At 41.8% G+C, this 22,178-nt stretch overlaps 1 protein-coding gene across 2 annotated transcripts in view; it reads left to right on the forward strand.

Annotated features, from left to right (window-relative positions):
- Positions 1-19,104, forward strand: part of syn3 (synapsin III) — a gene marked incomplete at its 3' end in the record, with an annotated part of 141,783 nt that extends 122,679 nt beyond the window's left edge. The window contains exons 11-14 of one of the 2 annotated variants that reach the window (XM_084161942.1): positions 10,488-10,619; positions 10,791-10,821; positions 10,957-11,113; positions 16,362-16,485. In XM_084161942.1, coding sequence (XP_084018068.1) covers positions 10,488-10,619; positions 10,791-10,821; positions 10,957-11,113; positions 16,362-16,485 — 444 coding nt within the window. Of the gene's footprint in view, positions 1-10,487; positions 10,620-10,790; positions 10,822-10,956; positions 11,114-16,361 lie in introns of both variants that reach the window. The other variant, XM_084161941.1, reaches the window with a different exon arrangement.
- Between the last annotated feature and the right edge of the window lie 3,074 nt (positions 19,105-22,178).

Genomic DNA, 22,178 nt, shown 5'->3' on the forward strand with positions numbered 1-22,178 from the left:
TACACCTAGTTTCCTTAAACGAGTCACAAATGATCATCGCATTCCCAGTGGTCTTTGTGTCTTCTAGTTAAAAATGTGTTTGGAGAAGAGGAATGCTAGGTTGATTTAATGTCTTAATAGATGAATAGATCATATTAAGATTCAGCCCGTTTGAGGCATTTGTGTTTTGGAACTAGTAGAACTATGTTGTACTGTAACCTTTTACACTTGATTGTAGAGAAACAAAAACCCTTGCCCAATTTCAAGGGTTAAAGCACCTGCAGTTAGATCACTACCAAGCCACTGACTTGGGAGAACCACCCAATGAGTAGTACAATAAGTGCCTCTGTGCGACAGACATTATCACAGCCTATCACCCCATAACAACCTCTGGCTGGGTTTATTTTGGGCTGCTGGGCAGCACGGTACGGTGAGCACTTGTTGCTGTAGAACACATCTGTTTAAAAGGAGCAGATACACCGTTACACCGACCAGGCACTTCCTGTTGTTCCACTTAGCTCACATCGACTCCAGATGAGGCCTATAGCTACACACATGCACAATACACATGCAACACATACATAGACACAGAGATAACTGCATTGCCCTAACCTGACGTTATTGGACAAGTGATGAAACGCAGGCACACACATTCACAGTGTAAAAAGAAGCTTCGGCAGACAGAGATATGTGCATGGTCGTGACCTGACGTACTGTATTGGGACTGGTAAAAACACGACGTAGTGTAGCTGTCTCAGTGCTTAGGTAGCCCCATCTCTCACAACCAGCCCAGCCTCTCGTTTCCTCCAGACAAGCCTGGTTTATCTCCTCTCACAGGGCAGCTTATGGACCGACCAGTGGGAAGAGGAAGGGGTGGGATGGGAGGAAGAGGAAAGAGCTGGTTGTGTCAGAGTGTGTGTCCATATGGTATGTGTTTATGTGTGTGTCTGTGCTATGGATTGGACAATAGAGACAATTCAGAGGGGTGCATGTGTGTGTGCACGCGCATGTGTGTGTGCTCGCACGCACGTGTCTGCATATGCATCCATATGTGTGCTCGCTCGCACCTGTGTGTGTGTGGTGCACACCTGCACAGTTGATTTACAGTGCAACTGGCAGCTGTTGTGAGTAACTTCCCCTGGTGCGGCAGGCCAAGCTGAACTCATTTGTAAGCCACTGTGTTTGATGAATAGTTCTGTTCCCAGTGTTAATTTATTTCATATAGCAGGGGTTACCTATACTTTTGATCTTATGGAAAACACAACAGAATTGATTTACTATGCCAATTTAACCTACTTTTCTTGGTTGCATTCCATAAATCCTTAGACTTTTCCAGTTGCAGAGGGTGATTAGACATAATTTCAGTGCTAACCTGTTTGTGATATGGTGAACTATAGGCTATTGTATTTATGTATCTACCACAGTATAACTTTGTCCAAAACACATTTTCTGGCATTCTTCAACGGTCCTTATTAAATATAAGTCATTAAACTCACTGTACCAATGAAAGGAGGACGTTAAGGACAAGCATACAATGGACTCCTCTGTGCTTTTCCTCTAAACACATTACCATGTACTAATACAGCAATGGAAGTTAGGGAACACTCATGAATGTTAGTTAAAATGAGATAAACACTTCAGAATGGGTTTATATTAAAACCGGTAAAACAACAGGAATGTTCTCATACAGGAACCGAAACCAGTTTTGCTTTCAATGACCTTTAACCTTGAGAGATTACTAATGTGACCCCAAAATGTTTTAGCTTTTACTTATTCACATAAACCGTTTTCAAAATGGTTGAGAAGAAGGGTATTTCCGATCTGCATCGTCATCACAGATCACACACACATCACTCTCCAATGTGGTTTGTTTATGTGCAATCCCCTCGTGGGCAGATAGATGTGAAATTACCTCTGATCCCATTGTCTTTGATCCATACTGACGCATACGGCCTAGTGCTCTGAGATGTCCATATTTAGCCTGCTCTCAAACATACATCAACATTCTCTCTTCTTCCCATTGTAGGAAGGGCTTATAACCAATGTGGCTATTGCAGGAAATCTCCACAGGCTCTCCTGAGACACTGTGTGAAACACTGCATTCTTATTTGAACGGCCCACGCGGTCTTAGAGGTCTGAGACAGACAGGGACCGCAGCAGTTACACAGTCACGTAACAATGTTCCGTGACAAGAAGAGTTCTACACACACACACACACACTGTGGCGGCAGGTAGCCTAGCGGTTAGAGCGTTTTGCCAGTAACTGAAAAGTCGCTAGTTTGAATCCCAGAGGCGACGAGGTGAAACATCTGTCTGTGCTCTTGAGCAAGGCACTTAACCCTAATTGCTCCAGGGTCACTGTTGATAATGGCAGACCTTGACCGTGATCCGACTCTCCGAGGGTGTCTCGGGGGAGTTGGAATATGCAAAAAGCACATGTTTTATAAGCGCACACCAAATTACACACACCCATCCACTTGGTGGAATTTAATTAGTGTGAATGGGAACATAGCAATATTGCACGTCCCTGGCAGTGGGAACCTGTTTGTGTTCCAGACAGCCATTACACATGGTGACACCTCCCATTAATGAAAAGTAATGGCTGTTTACATTCAATTCCTATAGAATTCACTGCCTTTTGAGAAGTGTAACTTCGTCAATTATTTTTTTGATTTCACCAAATTTGTACATTTTCTCACAAAGAGCAAGAAGCATTTCATAACATGTTTTCAGATCTCGAGGTTAAATACAAAAATGACTATAGTAAGTGCCTATTAAGTGCCAAATAAAGTCACAGGGTTGACGATTTAATCTTAAATCAGACATAAATCCCCTTGTGACAGGGGAATGGAAGCTTGTTGTGTGCAACAGGGGTGGCAATTTAATGCAAGCTTCACAAAAAAATGTCAATTGTTAAAACATTTCTAGTCTGTATCTATGGGTATTCCGGGAAGCCTGGGGAAGTTCCATGGCAGAAATCAGCTAAAGAGGGGTCGGAACCCAGTGTAAATCAGTGATCCCTCGCAACACATCAAACCAATCAAATGCCTTGCTTGGGCGGAGCTCCAAAAGTGCTCTCCAGATTAGTGCCGTAGGAGCAACAGTGCGTGAGGACAAAAAAATTCAACAAAACTAGCACTGGTGACAAAACATTTTAGAACATTTGTGGCACGCTGCTTTTCACAGCATTTCTCTGTTATTTTGAGATGAGCTAAAGCTGCAGCAAGAGGGGAGAAATTGTCTACAATGCTGGCCATATCAATATTTTACATTTTGACGTTTCTGAAGTGTTATTTGGCTGTAAAGGCTAGCATGAGGGACAAGAAGTACATAGCCACAATGAGGTTTGTTTTGAGAAAAGTAAACTAACCTTGTAAGCTACCTAGGTATAACTAACTAGCTAGCTACTAGCTAGATCACTTTCTCTTACGATTATAAAGCCAACAAAATGTTAATAACAACAGCATATTATTGACCTAAAAGGTTAGGCTGTGTTGGCCCAGTCGCTAGCTTATCCAGGGTCAGTGATACATAGAGCTATGGGAACAACTGCAATAATTTTGCAAGCAACATTGCTAAAATGAATAAAATAAACCTGTAATGCTCATCTCCTGTAACCTAATTGTCATCTCCTTATTTTCATACTGTACCTAAATTACAAGGGTTGGATTTACACTAAACAATTGTACATGTCAGCACTTATAAAATCTGGTATATGGTTTGCCTCATATACATTGTCTACTGGTATCATTTTAAATTTAAGAACATATCTCAACATGTAAACAATGTGTGAGTTTAGCTGCTTCAGATGACCGATGCCCATAAGGCCAGTAATGCCATCATACTGTAGGCCTATGGCTGCATTGGCGATGCATGACATGATAAGCTGCAAAATGGATTCACATAGCTGATATACTGAGAGAGAGTGACAATCAAATAAAACCGATTGGAGATCTTACAACTAGACAAAAAGGAAATGTTCATTTGAGAGTACAACACAGAAACACAGACAGGATTGTGATATGTGATTAATCAACATTGACACTAGTTCATTTTGAATGATAGTTTAACAATTAAAACAAGTTTAAACACTACACTGTGGCAGGTAGGCTAGGGGTTAAAAGTGTTGTGCCAGTAACCCAAAGGTTGCTTGTTTGAATCCCTGAGCCGAGTATGTGAAAAATCTGTCGATGTGCCCTTGAGCAAGGTACTTAACCCTTTTTGCTCTTGTAAGTCGCTCTGGATAAGAGTGTCTGCTAAATTGCTAAAATGTAAGAATCAACACTTCATGACTTCAAAATGTACAAATAAGCTAACTCGTATGTAAAGATAAGTAAAAAAAACAATAGATAATTGAGTAGTAACAAGTAGGCTATTATTACTAAAGCATCATTTCAGGTAAACAAAAAAAACTCCATACCATCGGTGGCCAACCTTGCTCCACTGATCCCTGATATACTGGGTGAGCAGACTTCTATTCCAGCCCAGCAATAGCACACTTGATTATCAACTCATTAGATTTGATAAGTTTAATCGAGTGTGTTATTGCTGGACTGAAACAGAACCCTGCACACCCAGCAGACCTCCAGCAGGGTTGGCCTGATCCAATTGTAATAGGTTTATACACTGTGTGATGTTTAACTGTATTTTTTGTATACAACATTTGCTAACGTACAGTGCATTCGGAAAGTATTCAAACAGACTTTTTCCACATTTTGTTACGTTACAGCCTTATTCAATCTCATCAATCTATACACTATATCCCATAATGACAAAGCAAAAACAGGTTTCTTTGACATTTTTATGCAAATGTCTTTAAAAAAGAAAAACATTTACATACAGTACCAGTCAAAAGTTTGGACACCTTCTCATTCAAGGGTTTTTCATTCTCTCAACCAGCTTCACCTGGAATGCTTTTTCAACAGTCTTGAAGGAGTTCCCACATATGCTGAGCACTTGTTGGCTGCTTTTCCTTCACTCTGCCGTCCGACACATCCCAAACCATCTCAATTGGGTTGAGATCGGGGGATTGTGGAGGCCAGGTCATCTGATGCAGCACTCCATCACTCTCCTTCTTGGTAAAATAGCCCTTACACAGCCTGGAGTGTGTTGGGTCATTGTCCTGTTGAAAAACAAATGATAGTCCCACTAAGCCCAAACCAGATGGGATGGCGTATCGCTGCAGAATGCTGTGGTAGCCATGCTGGTTAAGTGTGCCTTGAATTTTAAATAAATCACAGACAGTGTCACCAGCAAAGCACCACAACACCTCCTCCACCATGCTTTACGGTGGGAACTACACATGCAGAGATCATCCGTTCACCCATCATCTGTTCACTCACAAAGACACGGCGGTTGGAACCAAATATCTCATATTTGGCCTCCAGACCAAAGGACACATTTCCACCGGTCTAATGTCCATTGCTCATGTTTCTTTGCCCAAGCAGGTCTCTTCTTCTTATTGGTGTCCTTTAGTAGTGGTTTCTTGCAGCAATTTGACCATGAAGGCCTGATTCACACAGTCCCCTCTGAACAGCTGCTGTTGAGATGTGTCTGTGACTTGAACTCTGTGAAGCATTTATTTGGGCTGCAATTTCTGAGGCTGGGAACTCTAATGAACTTATCCTCTGCAGCAGAGGTAAATCTGGGTCTTCCATTCCTGTGGTGGTCCTCATGAGAGCCTGTTTCATCATAGCGCTTCATGTTTTTTTTGCGACTGCACTTGAAGAAACGTTCAAAGTTCTTGAAATGTTCCGTATTGACTGACCTTCATGTCTTAAAGTAATGATGGACTGTAGTTTCTCTTTGCTTATTTGAGCTGTTCTTGCCATAATATGGACTTGGTCTTTTACCAAATAGGGCTATCTTCTGTATACTCCCCCTACCTTGTCACAACAACTGATTGGTTCAAACGCATTAAGAAGGAAAGAAATACCACAAATTAACTTTTAAGAAGGCACACCTGTTAATTGAAATGATTTCCAGGTGACTACCTCATGAAGCTGGCTGAGAGAATGCCAAGAGTGTGCAAAGCTGTCATCAAGGCAAAGGGTGGCTATTTGAAGAATCTCAAATATAAAAATATATTTTGATTTGTTTAACACTTTTTTGGTTACTACATGATTCCATGTGTTATTTCATAGTTTTGATGTCTTCACTATTATTCTACAATGTAAAAAATATGAGTAGGTGTGTCCAAACTTTTGACTGGTAGTGTAATTATTCAGACCCTTTATTCAGTACTTTGTTGAAACACCTTTGTCAGCGTTTACAGCCTCGAGTCTTCTTGGGTATGACGCTACAAGCTTGGCACACCTGTATTTGGGGACTTTCTCCCATTCTTCTCTGCAGATCCTCTCAAGCTCTGTCAGGTTGGATGGGGAGCATAGCTGCACACCTATTTTCAGGTCTCTCCAGAGATATTTACATTTACATTTGATCGGGTTCAAGTCTGGGCTCTGGCTGGGCCACTCAAGGACATTCAGAGACTTGTCCCGAAGCCACTCCTGAGTTGTCTTGGCTGTGTGCTTAGGGTCGTTGTCCTGTTGGAAGGTGAACCTTCACCCCAGTCTGAGCGCTCTGGAGCAGGTTTTCATCAAGGATCTCTCTGTACTTTGCTCCGTTCATCTTTCCCTCGATCTTGACTAGTCTCCCAGTCCCTGCCGCTGAAAAACATCCCCACAGCATGATGCTGCCACCACCATGCTTCACCGTAGGGATGGTGCCTTGTTTCCTCCAGACGTGATTCTTGGCATTCAGGCCAAAGAGTTGCATCTTGGTTTCATCAGACCAGAGAATCTTGTTTCTCATGGTCTGAGAGTCTTTAGGTGCCTTTTGGCAAACTCCAAGCGGGCTGTCATGTGCCTTTTACTGAGGAGTGGCTTCCATCTGGCCACTCTACCATAAAGGCCTGATTGGTGGAGTGCTGCAGAGATGGTTGTCCTTCTGGAAGGTTCTCCCATCTCCACAGAGGAACTCTGGAGCTCTGTCAGAGTGATCATCGGGTCATCTCCCTGACCAAGACCCTTCTCCCCCGATTGCTCAGTTTTGCCAGCGGCCAGGTCTAGGAAGAGTCTTGGTGGTTCCAAACTTCTTCCATTTAAGAATGATGGAGGCCACTGTGTTATTGGCGACCTTCAATGCTGCAGAAATGTTTTGGTACCCTTCCCCAGATCTGTGTCTTGACACAATCCTGTCTCAGAGCTCTACGGACAATTCCTTCGACCTAGTTGGCTTGGTTTTTGCTCTGACATGCACTGTCAACTGTGGGACCTTATATAGACAGGTGTGTGCCTTTCCAAATCATGTCCAAACAATTGAATTTACCACAGGTGGATTCCAATCAAGTTGTAGAAACATCTCAAGGATGATCAATGGAAACAGGATGCACCTGAGCTCAATTTCGAGTCTCATAGCAAAGGGTCTGAATACTTATGTAAATAAGGTATTTCTGTTTTATTTTTAATACATTTGCAAAACATTCTAAATAACTGTTTTCACTTTGTCATTATGGGGTATTGTGTGTAGATTGATGAGGGAAAAAAATTATTTAATCTATTTTAGAATAAGGCTGTAACGTTAAAAAAAGTCAAAGGGTCTGAATACTTTCCGAATGCACTGTAGGTAGGCGTACACATATAACGCATGGCATATAGGATATAACCTTAATCTTTTGGGACATTCATTGGGACCTCTCTCTCCATCTGCAACAGGCTTTCATAGCTTTCCATATCTGAGGACAGAAAAAAATCACAACGAAACAGGCTTCATTATACTCAAATTAGACCGCAATGAATATTACGTTGCTATTATTTCCCCTCTAGGGACTGGAACTGGATAATATTTTTTATAATGTCCTCCTACAAAATGACCTGCCCTATCCAGTAGCCTACACTGACTCTCACTTTACTGAAAGCTGGAGCTGCAATTTCACGCTCTTCCATGGCTGTTTTCTACAAATGCATTTGTAGACTGTGTTTTTAATTTACAATGATTACGTCAAGATAGCTAGCTAATAGGAAGTTAGCTAGCTGATGACATTTAGTTCACTTAGCTAAACCGTGTGTAAAGTCAGCTAGCAGCTCAGTTTAGTTAGCTTACAAAGTGGCCAACTGTAGCCAGCCAGCTAGCTAGCTAGCTAATAATACATAGTTTACATGTTAAAAATGTATTTACTTACTTAAATAGGTTCTCCCACTGCCTCTGATTTTTGGGTCCTTCCCAAAACAAAATAATGGGTAATCTTCACGATATTGTCGGTGATAGCAAAGCGCAGCCATGTGGACGAATGGAGACAAGGAAAAACGTGTGTTTATCACCAGAGTGGTTTAGAACGTGTTGTGACGTTTGACTTTACCAGCGTAATCCACTTTCAATTTCAATAAATATAAACCACACTTGGTAACTTCAAAACTAGCACTTAAAACTAGCATAGGCAACAACTAACCGGACGGAAAACAGTGACTGACGCACATAACACACAGCACCCCTTCTACGGGCGTGTGGGGGAGGGTTATTGAAACCCTCCCCCAATACAAAATACTCCAGACCTCCAAGGGAGGTGTGACAATGACGTGGAGGTAAGGCAACGTGAGACTAATCTATGGGTAATAATAGAGTTGACGGGTTATGCTCGATCCACACAGTTTTCCACCACAAAACACCAGAAATGGCCAAAAAGAGTAGAACCAGCTCACCTGCTTTTACAGTATGATTTGACTATTAGATGTTAAATGTTTCTTTTGAAAAATATATAAAAAGGAATAGTTTCACCATATTCAAATGAGAGTTTAGTTCACGTAACAGGGTTCACCTTAAAATAAGGGACGGACGTAAATTAATCACTAATCACATTCAATTAATAATCTTCAGAAATGACTTTGTCAAAACAACACAATAATAAAGGCTTTACAATGATGGTGAAAACTTTGGGGTTAAGTGGGTTAAAAATATTCCTAGAATCACAGAGGATGTAATTGTAAAGCAACTTTGGGTCCTTGAAAAGCGCTATAAAAGTCCCATATATTATTATTATTATTGTTATTGTTATTATTATCATCTAGCAATATTCAACTGAAATCGTTTGCATGGATAGTTCAACAACATCTGTATGATAATTTTGGCACACATACTTAGGCATACATCTGGCACTTGCCATTTCACATGAAAAAACATTGCACACTATCATAAAAATCACTTAGCTAAAGTAAACAAACAAGAATAGCCTCTTTGGAGTTTCTGTATTGCCCATCCGAGTACAGAGTGCACAATTTCCAACCCTTAATCTTTACATTCCAGAAGTATCCAGACCAGCAGCAGAAAAGAACACTGTGCAGCCCAATAAAAGATGGGGAAAACAACACCTCCTCTATGTTCTAATACTAAAGGGCATCTAACTGCTGCCTTGTCATCTGCTAGATGAGTCTATATCCCAATAAATCACCAGGGTGTAACCGGTACTCTGGCTGCCACTGCACCACGTTTGAAGTGGCTCCTGGCTTGCAGTGGGTCCCGGCTGGAGCTGCCAGTCCTCCAGGGCTCAGTCAGTCTCAGTCCCTTATGGTTATGACTAAGGGGCCACACTGCCCGGCACATCGCCCGCCCAGTTCTCTTCCTTCTACCCAGCTCCCCTCACCTGGGCTAGGAGGGCTTTCCCCTCTCTCAGCGCTCTGCTGTACACACATACATACAGACACTTGTAGACACACACACACAGATGTTTCTAGACACAGAACCACACACACACAAACACACACAGCCTCTCGCCTGTAGACACTGGGGCACATGGATGAAAGGAGTTCTGTCTGTTTACAGTGTGTTCTGGCCACAATGCGTGCAGCGGCCTGATACCGCTCTGGGGACACGACACATGCCCGACACATGCATCCTGCTGGCAGAGTGTTCCCTCCGTTCTCTCCCTGAGCCTGTGAGACACACTTTCCTCTGTTTGTTTTGGTTCTCATTTGGCGTGGCATTGGCACGACCCTCTCATGCAGAGGAAAGCATGGCTGGTGGACCGGTGGAGAGCCACATGCTTTGTGGAGATGGTTTCAAACAAAGCACATGTGTTGTGAGTTGAAATGCTACCGTGGGAAAAGTTTGTTGAGTCAATTATCTATGTGGCCGTGCCATTTCCTGACATCCAGTGTCCACCCATAAGTTATGAAATAAGTACTAAATGTACTGAAATGCCTAATATTTTTCACATCTCATGTTTATGCCTATAGTACTGTATACACATATCAGCGGTCAATAGACCCCTTTAATCACTGTGCTCTAACATAAAAACTGCAGTGATTTCACCCCCTCACCATCATCTTCATCACGCCTAGCTGATCAAATAAGATGTCCAATACTGCTCTCTAGTGGCAAGAATAAAGTAAATCATGTTGAAAGGATTTACAGTGAATTTCCCATTTACTTGCATTGACTCTGTCTAGAATCCCTGCCTATACTGTCCGTATTGTTGTTCTTCACTCTGATTGGTGTACCTCTCCTGTGTCATCTAGGTGATGGACAGTTCTATGCCTCTGATTGGTGAGCATGTGGAGGAGGACAGGCAGTTGATCACTGATCTAGTGATCAATAAGATGTGCAGTGTGCTGCTCGGTATCAACACACCACAGCCCAGCGCTGTGAAGGTAAATCTCTCTCACCTCCTCTCCAGAGTGTAACACTATTATGGATTTGAATTGATGTAGATTAGATCTCAAAAGTAATGAAGAATTGCTTCAAATAAGCCCTTGTGTAGGGAGTATATCAAACCAACCATGCACTATTACTGTCCATGTTCAATGCTTTTCATTTCACAGCCACAGACAACCCAGCCAAGAAGGGCCCAAGGTAAAGAGACCTCATCGACATCTTATCACCAGTTTGATTGCGGTTGTGGCGAATATGAATATTATGATAGTGTGGAGAAATACACATAGTAGTGCCTTGAGTCTGAGACGAAACATGAGTGTGTTGGCTCTGCAGGTGGGCATCGCTCTGGTTCTCCCTCCCAGTCAGCCCAGGGTTCTCCTCAGCGAGCCCGCTCAGCTAACACCTCTCCCAGCCAGGCCTTTCAGCCCGGACCCATCCCACCTCCCGCCGCCACCGGCCCCGGCTCCCAGAAACAACCTCCACAACTGAAGTAAGTCAACGCATCAAATCTGATGTTAACATGGGTGTGTAATACTAATACTAACTCAACAGAATAATATAATTAAGGCATGAGGGGGTTGTGGTATATGGCCAATATACCATGGCTGAGGGCTGTTCTTATGCATGACTCAACGCGGAGTCCCTGAATACAGCCCTTAGCCGTGGTATATTGGCCATATACCACAAACCCCCAAGGTGCCTTATTGCTATTATAAACTGGTTACCAACGTAATTAGAACAGTAAAAATAAATAATGTCATAGCCGTGGTATACGTTCTGATGTACCACGGCTTTCAGCCAATCAGCATTCAGGGCTTGAACCACCCAGTTTATAATGTCATACAGTACCAGTCAAGTTGACTGGTACTGTATATTGGCCATATACCACACCTCGGGCCTTATTGCTTAATTAGAATTGTAAAGAAATCTGTGCTAAGTACAAGATCTCTAGTGTCACGAACCGGCTCGTAAGAAATAGGGAAACAACGTGGAGATAAGGATTAACACAATATGTTTATTAACTAAAGCAAACTATATACAATTAACAATGGTGTGTGTAGTCAGTAATCAGTAGTGTAAGTGAGTGGATGCGTGTGATAAGAGGAGTGTTGAAAGGTGCCAAAGCAAATAAACAATACAGCCACAAAAATGCCACAACCAAAACCTATAAAACCGGGGACCACCAAGGACCCCGGAACACCACACCAACCAGACATACATAAACACAAACAAAATACTGCCCTGGTTAGCCCTATCCCACTGCCCCAGCCAACCTCGTCCTCCCCAGACCTCAGCAACCTTTGCGCACAGGAAGCAACTTTTAAGAGGAAAGAAGAAACGTGAACAGCAGGAAACAGAAAACAGGAGCAACAGAACACAAAATATACAAAATAAACAGTCAGTCACGTGGACGACATGCATACGCTCAGGGACCACGCGTATGAGAAAACGCGTGTCCACCGATCAATAGGACCAGATTCGTTCAGGACCAGGGCGCATGAGAGAGCGGATCAGCAACAACATTATCAGTCCCTCTGATGTGCCGCACATCGAGATGGAAGGCCTGTAAAAACAAACACCATCTCATTATCCTCTGGTTGGGACACATCACAGACCTCAAGAAGGTGAGAGGGTTATGGTCGGTGTAGACCACAATAGGTACTACACCCGACCTACACCTCAAAGTGTTGTAGCGCCCATATGAGTGCTAGCGCTTATTTTTCCGCCACAGAGTAGTTCAACTGATAACGGTTACATTTCTTGGAAAATAAACTAACAGGCCTCTCAACACCGGACACATCTGCTTGCAGCAGGACTGCACCTGCCCCCACGTGACTCGCATCCACCTGCAAGGAGAATGACAAATCCATGCAAGGAGCAGCCAGCACCGGAGTTGAGGCAAGCAACCTCTTTGCAGCCTCAAAAGCCTGTTGACAGAGAGGAGACCAGATGTATACCGCTTTCAGGGGAGCGACTACGGTAGAGAAGTTCCTACAGAAACTACGGTAATAACCAATCATTCCCAAGAAAAGCATCAATTCCTTTTTAGTAGTTGGCGGTGGAAAAGCATCAATAGCGATCACTTTAGCCCGAACAGGACACACTTCACCCTGCCCAACCACCTTACCAAGGTACGTAACGGTCGCCTGAGCAAATTCGCACTAAGCCAGATTGATAGTGAGGCAACCTGCCGCCAAGCGGTCGAACAAGGCTTGAATACAGGACAGATGCTCCTCCCAAGTATCTGCATAAACCAATACATCGTCCAGATAAACAGCGCACCAGACCAGACCGGAGACAACCCTATTCATAAGGTGTAGAAAAGTGGCAGGTGCGTTACGCAAGCCGAAACTCATAACCAAATACGAGTACTGACCAGAGGGTGTAATAAAGGCAGAGATTTCACATGCCCTACTGGTCATTGGCACCTGCCAATAGCCCTTTAACAGGTCAAACTTGCTCACAAACATAGCTGCTCCGACCTGATCAACGCAGTCATCCATCCGAGGAAATGAATCTGTCTTAGTGGCACTGTTTACCTTACGGTAGTCCGTACAAAATCTGTTTGTCCCATCCGATTTACTGACCAAGATACAGGGAGAAGCCCAGCTAGAGAAAGGTTCTGCAATATCGCTCTCCAGAATGTACCTTCTCAGCACCCAGACAACGCCGTTTCTCTGAAGAAACTCTATAGAACCGCTGACGGATGGGGTCAGCATCCCCAACGTCAATATCACGTTCTATTAAGTTTGTACGAGTAGGTGTATCAGAAAACAAAACTGGAAAACTCTGAATCAGACCAACCAACTCGTCTCGCCTATCAACAGGTAGATGAGTGAGAAGGCTATCCAAAACATCCAGTGTCTCTGAATTTTGAAATCTACCCTGCAGTACGCAATCATCAGGACCAGGGACATCATCCTCACCATGCATGGACCTAGCATGACAAAAAGAAGAACCAAGCGATGTAACAGTACAGGCCAAAATAACAGGTTTACTGTCCTCTGCGGACACACTCTTCGGCCCCAGAGGAACGTGCGTAATGGGGTTTTAACAGATTTACATGGCACAGTTGGTGCGCTTTCCTTCGTTCCCAGAGTGGCAACTAGATAGTTTGCTCAGTGCACTGGCGCACAACCATATATGGACCTTGAAGCTTGGCGTGAAAAGGAGACCCAACAATTGGCAGCAGAGCAAGAACCTGGTCATCTGGACTAAAGTGACGAGACTCAGCTCGTTGATCAAATATGCCCTTCATCCTCCCTTGTGAAGATGATAGCTTCTCTTCAGCAGCGTACAGGTGTCGCCGGAAATCACATACATAAGATAAGACTGAGGTGGTTCAGGAGACTTCCAGTCATCCTGGAGCACCGCTAGAAGTCCACGAACACTATGTCCGAACACTAGGTCATTTGGACTGAAACCCGTGCTCTCCTGTGAAACCTCCCTGGCGGCTAACAGTAACCAAGGCAACCCCTCCTCCCAATCCTTACCCAGCTCCATACAATAAGCTAACAAAGACATAAGTGTTTTGTTAGACAAAGACAAATTATGTTTAATATGGAGCTGTTGGAGAACCTGACCAAACAGATTAGAGGTGAAATTAGAACCTTGATCACTGAATGACCTTAGGGATTCCAAACAGTGAGAAACTGAGTCAAAGCCTTTAGCACAGACTTAGTCGGGATCGAGAGGATATGCAGCAGGATACCTAGTGGTCTGACACGTCACAGTGAACAGGTAACTACTACCATTCTTAGAGCGAGGCAGAGGGCCAACACAGTCAATCAGATACTCAAAAGGTTGGCTGAGTACGGGAATAGGAAACAGCGGTACCGGATTAATAGCTTGAATAGGTTTATCCGTTAATTGACAGGTGTGACAGGTTTTGATGAACGCAGAAACATCCCTCTTTAACCTAGGCCAAAATAAATGTCTCAGTATGCGATTGTAGGTTGTCACGCCCAGATGTCCAGCAACATCATCGTGGGAAGTTTTCAGCACCAACTCATGAAGCTTAACTGGTACCACAACCGGATTAATTACCTCCCCCACAAAACTACTACCATGAGGCACCCATTTTCTCATCAGGACATCATCCTGGAGAAAATAGCCATGGGCGACAATGTGGGGTCAGCCCGTTGCTCTTTGATTAGATCAGAACGGGGCACAGATAATGGGATAACAGGGAAAATAGTGACATTTCTTTGTACCATCATCATTAACCGGCGCTGTGACCAGGTCGCCACGGCTCATGGAACGCGTCACCGCGCACGCAGAGAACACCTCTGGGAAACTCTGCGCGCTGGCGGATTCCACCCAAGCCATGAATGTGCCCCCGAGACAACTGCTCCGTCCACCACACAAAAAGAACAAACAAAATAACCATGCCCAACATATTACAAAGTGGAACACGTCGCTAAGCCTAATAGGGGAAAAGAAAGGCTATAACTCCGGGTAGCAAATAGCACTACCCTACCCAAATCTCCCACTGAGGTACACAGCCGATTGTACTAACCTCTTCGGACCGATGTCCCAACAGCGAGTAGAGCAAGAGTTTCCAGCCTGGGCAGGGGCCTGGAAACTAACCAGTGTCCTCTCTCCAACGCAGCACACAAATATCCACCGCAGTGGCTAGTTTAACAAAAAAAAGGCAACCAACACTGGGCCTACCAAACATCACAACTTTAAAAAACTGTACCAAAAGATGCAAACTAAGCACCTAAAGAATTTATCGAACACTAACTCCACGTTTTCTCCCAAACAAAATACTCATACCAGTTAGCCAAACACTAGTATTAGGCCTACTGCATATTTTACCAGGCAACGCACCGTTTGATAATGTCACTGGACAACCAAAATCACTGATACGTCTCTAAGGCACTATACCAAACAATTATAAGACTATGCAGGGAATACCAACCAAAGCGCATCCCGTAACATTAACCCATCATAATGCAACAAAATACTATACGCCAAAATGTCTAGGAACCAACCTTATGACGATGATCCCGGACAAGCCCCCACTTGTCACGAACCGGCTCATAGCCGGTGGAGATAAGGAATAACAAAATATATTTATTAACTAAAGCAAACTGTATACAATTAACAGAAATACTCTATTATAATATCTGACACGCCCACTTTTGTTCCTGTTTAACAGCTGTTAATAAATGGCCTGCATTTACAGGATGCTCAGCTCCAGCCACCTCTTCAGATATTAATATGTGATAAAAGTGAAACTACCTCTTGAGTTTTGATTCTCTCGTAACTCCTCCCTAGTTCAACGTGGATTGGCTGTACATGGCAAAGGGGTTGTCGGTTGGGCAATTTGCAACAAGATTTCTCCACAACCTTTGCCCAGTTTACCTCCTGACTCAGATACATTTCTAAGGTTTGACTGTATTTCTGTCCAAGCAGACAGTCATTGGCTTGGCTACAATAAACATTAACAAGTATCTTCTAAGATTAAGCTCCTTTGTTAAAATCTTGTTGGGCTTAGAGAGCAACGTGCACTAGTTTATTCCCTGTTGTGTGTGCTGTTGGCCAGCCTCTTTTGATCAAACTGTGCAGTAGCAAAGTTGGCAGAATATGATCCCCTCGGCCCTCTTCACACATGCACACGCAAGCATGCATGAATGCACACAAACAGACACACACATACATCCACCATCTCCATGTTGCATGCCCCTCAGGCCTCAGCCTCACTCTCACATTCACTCTCACGCCCCTTGCAGCAAATCCCAGTCGCTCACCAACACCTTCACTGAGACCCTGAAAGGGAACACCACGGACGACGAGGCCAAGGCAGAGACCATCCGCAGCCTCCGGCAGTCCTTCGCCAGTCTCTTCTCCGACTAACTTCAACAGACTCCTCATATCCATCAGCCTACTGTCAGCCATTAGCCATCGGCCTCCAGGAGAGCTCCAAGGTACTAATCTGTTACAGAGCGCGCTCAGTCAACCCACAGAGCGGAAGCTTCTTGTCCACCACTTCCTACTTCCTGTTCTTATTCATAAATGGCAGGTCCACCTCTCAGAATCATCTGTCAAATAAAAAAAATACTAAATTAGGCTATAGTTCATGTTGTACTGCGTGGTTGGTGTAGTTGAGATGTCGGTTTGCATTCTATTTGTTATTTCATCAAATGTTCATTTGATTCATTATTTAGTTTTGGTCATATTTGTGTTTATCATCTTCAAGGATGTTGATATACTTTGGGAGATAAAGGCAATATTACAGTATTTAGAAATGACCAATAATAGTGTATGGGCTAGGTTCACCAGCAATGCTTAGCATCTTGCCAGTCTCATTTCATAGAAATACTATTGCCATGTCTTGTAGACCCATACATGTTGATTGGCTGATATAGTAACTATATAATGATTTGTAATTTTGGCCTTTGATTACAGAAGTATTTTTGATTAAAATTAATTGTATTAGGTCAAGATAGTTTAGGCTATATACTGTGCCTGTCAATTTGCAATTTTACAAGGCGGAAATATTATTCTAAGTCTTCCATCACAGACAATTCTCCCCTACATTCTAAGCATTTATGAACTATCCAATGTAAATAGCACTGACTTTTTTTATTTTATATTGGGCATTTGATTTACTACTACTCCCTTGCTGTGTGTTGAAAATATGTACATAACACAGAGAAGAAGTGCTGACATCTTTGCTTCAATGGTTATAAGATCAGTTACCTTTAATTCTGTACATACTGTAAGGTTGAAAATACTCCTGGGAGAATTACATTTACTTTTGATCCTTGGGTTTTGAATTTTGAAGCATTGTCGACCTAAGAATAGACATGATTTGCAGTGTTTATCTGTCTATAGCTTACATCCACTTCAGGAAATGACAAAGTTGTCTTGTAACCTAATACTCAGCTACCACATATGCACAGATTCTATCTACGGTAACGATACTATCTGATGTTAGCTTAGTGTCCATATTATTCCCCCCCCGTACGGTTATCTCATTATAATAGAGAAGGACAGACTAATCACATGACTGGCTAGTTTGTTCTTTTGACTTAAGTGCAAACATTTTAAGTCTCTGCGCCCAAATGGATTTTCTGTTTAGGGTTACATTTTTGACTGGTATGAAAAATGGCAATTCTATTTCATGGATTGAATATTGTCCCCATACTTTCTTTTTAGTAATTGCACTTCAAGTCGCACTATCAGCAATATGGGTGAAATTAAACTTGCTCTCCAACTTGATTTAAATACATTTTTAAATAGTTATTAAGTTTGTCTTTTCACTTTCAAACTGTATTTATTGTCCTGAACATATATGCCAATCATAGTAAGGTATTATTATCAAAATGGACCAAATTATGTGTTTGTATGGTAAAACCTCTATGTTTGAATTATTTTCTCTGTTGTTGATGTGAAATGTTTCTACAATTCAAAGTACCGAATACTATGAAAAGCCATAACAAAACCATGATTTACTGAAAATGTTTTTTTGTTTTTACAATATGGTCATGATGTTATTGATAAATCAAAATGTTTACTCATTATCACTGTGAATGTTAGTTATGCTTCTAAGGATTCAATCATTTTGCTTCTACTAGTGTTGATTTATAGTGTACATGGGTATAATGCTGTAAGCTAGTGAATGCCACACCTCCATATTTGGATGCCACACATCCATAGTAATTTATTTACTCATTTGTTAATTGACAATTTCAGTAAGCAAATAATGTTAATGCACTGAAGAAATGCAGAATTGAGTGGTGATGAGGTCATCTGGTAACTACCTCAGTTCCAGCAAGCTGTGCTGCTAGTAGTAGTTACCACTAATACTCTGAAGTGGGTGGAATTAAGACAAAAAAATGGAATGGCTTTCATTTGACCTAATCTGTATGTCTGCATGTATTCCTACAATTGTAATCCTAACATTCATACAGTAAATTGGATGTACTGTACTGTCTCTCAAGTAGTTATTCCCTGTGAGTAAAAGGCAATACACCCATAGATGAGTATATTATCTACGGTCAATAACTAAATGAATATGACATGGTTTTCATATCATGATCCCCATTTACATGTCATTGCGATGGAGAATTAACGGCAATAGCCCTTAAAAATATGTATGTTTATTAAAGTGTGCACTATGCCATTCAACAGATGCTCAGAAGTCATCTACACTTCCGTTGAATAGCCACCCTCCTCTCTTATTTTCCCAATCTAACAGAACCTGCTGTCATATGTCCTCTTATGATGAGCATCTGCTGGAAGGCATTGTGTGCCCTCATGTGTATTAATTATATAAGTGTGGCATGAAAACTGACCCCTGGTGTGCCTCTGGTGTAACGATATTGTCATGTAAATAATTGTTATTGTCTGGCTGCTTATAATGTATGAAGTGTGTGATGCATAATGTGTGTTACTGTTATTAATGCAAGTCATTTTAACATTGTTTTGTTCTTTTGTTCAGTTTTTATTAAAAGTGACATATTTTATTACACTTAATGGTAAGTATTTAATTTTTCTAGGTAGCGATGAATTTAAACCCCCATTATACAACCATGTAATATCCCATTCTTCATCTCAGGTACTGTAGAATGCATATCATCATGTCCCCATTGTCTTTGTCATAAGAAATACCCTGACACGGGATCTTTAGGATGTGAAACTCATAGAACACAGAGGATTTACAAGGTGAGTGGCCACAAACCAATTTACGACAACATTGGAATTATTGGCACTTTCCGTTGTCTCTGACTGTCACTTTCTATTTAAAGCATACAACTTTATTAACTACCACCAACCCTCTTTCTGTTACTGAAGTCCCATTTGAAGCAGTTTCAAAGATTTCAGTGCGGGTGTCTGATCACAGACAAGTCTTCTTCATTTAAGGCTGTTACAATGAGTCCTCTGACTTCCCTTCAAAGCACACAACTCTCAGGAGATTTATTAATAATCCCCAAATTCCTTCAACTCAGTTTAGTAATTTATTTGAGTTGGCGTGAGGTCTGGGTCTAGGAGTAGGGCATGGTTAGGAAACTCTGTTCCTGGTGCCGGAGGTACTGCAGGATTTTATCCCAACTAGGCACCACACTGAGCTACTTAGTTAATTGATCAGGGCCCAATTTCCCAAAAGTATCTTGAGGCTAAATTCATATTAGAACCATAGGATACTCTGGTTCTAACGATAGCCTTAAGCTGCTTTTGGGAAACCGGGCCCAGTTCAGTGATTGCCTAAATTAAAACCCACCTGGTCTTCCAGGTCGGTTAAATAAATAAAAAATGAAGTGCCTGCGGCACTCCAGGACCAGGGTTGCCTATCCCTGGAGTAGGGGATTGGCAACAGCCTGGGCCCATTCCAGAACAAATAGTTTTCTGGATTCCTTACTTTCCTATGATCTGGATGGTTAAGAGGTGAGTAAGTGAGTGATAAAGTTAATGTCTCTCAGGCGAGTATTCCGTGACAGATCTAAAGCTCTTGATCCACAGGTTAATTTAAGATGAGGATTAAAAACAGGCTTAAAAACCTGCATACCTGTACATATCAGCTGAGTAACATTAGACATTAACTATAAGGAGTTTTGTTTTTAGTCAAAGCACTCGTTTCAGTGCACTCCATATAATGAAAATGACCTCTTGCCCCTCAGGTGCAGGTGACTAGTGTGAGGTGGCATATATGAATATAGGTGCTGAAAGAACCCATACCATTGTTTCACCCTCATAGCTGTGGGATGTGTAGAAATTATAACTGCATCCTCACTGTCCAATTCTGAGTTTTAGGGTGCCAGGGTGTAGACAAAGGGACTGCCTGTGTATGTCACTCATAAGTAAATTGTCATTAGAGGTGATGACATAAGGCCACAGAGTTATTTGACTGGCCTCTGCAAGTCATATTTAAAGGTGTATATGGTATTCTTTATAAAAAGACCTCTGATGGAATGTTGATCTTTGCATTCACCCATAATGAAAAAAAGTGCAAGGGGACAAAAAAAAAAAGAAAGTGTAGGAAAATCTTGTAAAATTCACAAAGGCAAGACAAATTAGGTATTTTCCAGGTTTGTTACATAATGCTTGTAATTATTTATTCACCAGCAACATTAAACAAACATTTCAGTTTCACCATTGTGTAAAAGCAGTGGTGGAAAAAGTACTCAATTGTCATACTTGAGTAACAGTAAAGATACTTTACTTATATTAATAGAAAATGAATCAAATAAAAGTGAAAGTCACACCGTAAAACACTACTTGAGTAAAAGTCAAAGTATCTGGTTTTAAATGTACTTAAGTACAGTGGTCGAAAAAGTACTCAACTCTCATCTTGATTAAAAGTAAATGCTATATATCAAATTCCTTATATTAAGCAAAGCAGACCGCACAATTTTCATGTTTTTTTAATTTACGGACAGCCAGGGGCAAACTCCAACATTCAGACAGTTTACAAACACAGTATTTGTGTTTAGTGAGCCCGCCAGATCAGAGGCAGTAGGGATGACAACGTGTTACATTGATAGGTGTGTGCAGGGTTCTACACTTTTTCCACTGGTGGCACTGGTGCTGCTACCAACTTTTTCAGTTGGTGGCACCAGCACATGATTTGGTCAAACCAAATGTTTTATATATTTGTTTTAATAATTGATAATGACCTGGCCTGTGTCCCCTAATGTACCTGCATTCCATACAGAACCAGTCTAATAATAACTAGCCATCTCTTAAATTATCATGCCCTTGTGTTCTTACATTGATTTGGATAAATGTACTGTAACAGCAAAGAAAAGAGTCTTAAAATAAAGTGCAAAATGTATTTATTGCAGATTTCGAAGTGCCATGTGTTCTATTTTGCAAAAATCCTCTAGAGGGCAGAATTTGAAAAAACTATACTTGATACCAACATGATACCACAGCAACAACTAAAATAAAGAGGGGAGACTGACTTGTCAGGTTTTTGCACTCAAAACAAACTTTTTTAAATAGAAAACAACTAAATTGGATGTTCCAAATCCACAACAATGCTTAAACCACATCAGGGGAATTTATTTTGTGTACCCTTTCATTCAGGTGTGCACCAGCCAGACAGTTGTGTATGGCTAGTTGTGTTTCTACAGCCCACTTGTGATGGAGTTTTCAAAACAAATGGCCACTGGATTGATGCAAATAATAATGATTCTGCCAGGTTGGCATAGGCTACTTTGTAGTTACCTTTAATTGGCCTTTCCATCTACCTGAAAACGGTAAGGCCGTCATTAGCATCGCTAACGGCTACACAAAGTGGTAGGCTACACACAGGGCCTAGCACACAGCAGGTAAATTCAAGGACTTTTTCAAGCACTTAATTGTAATTTTCAAGGACCTACATTTTATATGTAATCGTTGTAATGGCCTATAGGGGGGAAAAAACTCCCACCAAAATGTATGCAAAAAAGTAAGTCTATGCATTACTACTTTAAGAATAATGCATGTTTTAATAGACCTACCCAATGGCATTATGCATTGACATTCACGTTATTTTTACATTCTAAAATATGTCCGAATAATGTGGGCATTGCCTGACTAAATACACAAAATGCTCCCGACAA

Source organism: Coregonus lavaretus (genome assembly GCF_964263955.1).
Source record: "Coregonus lavaretus genome assembly, chromosome: 5".
NCBI lineage: Eukaryota > Metazoa > Chordata > Actinopteri > Salmoniformes > Salmonidae > Coregonus > Coregonus lavaretus.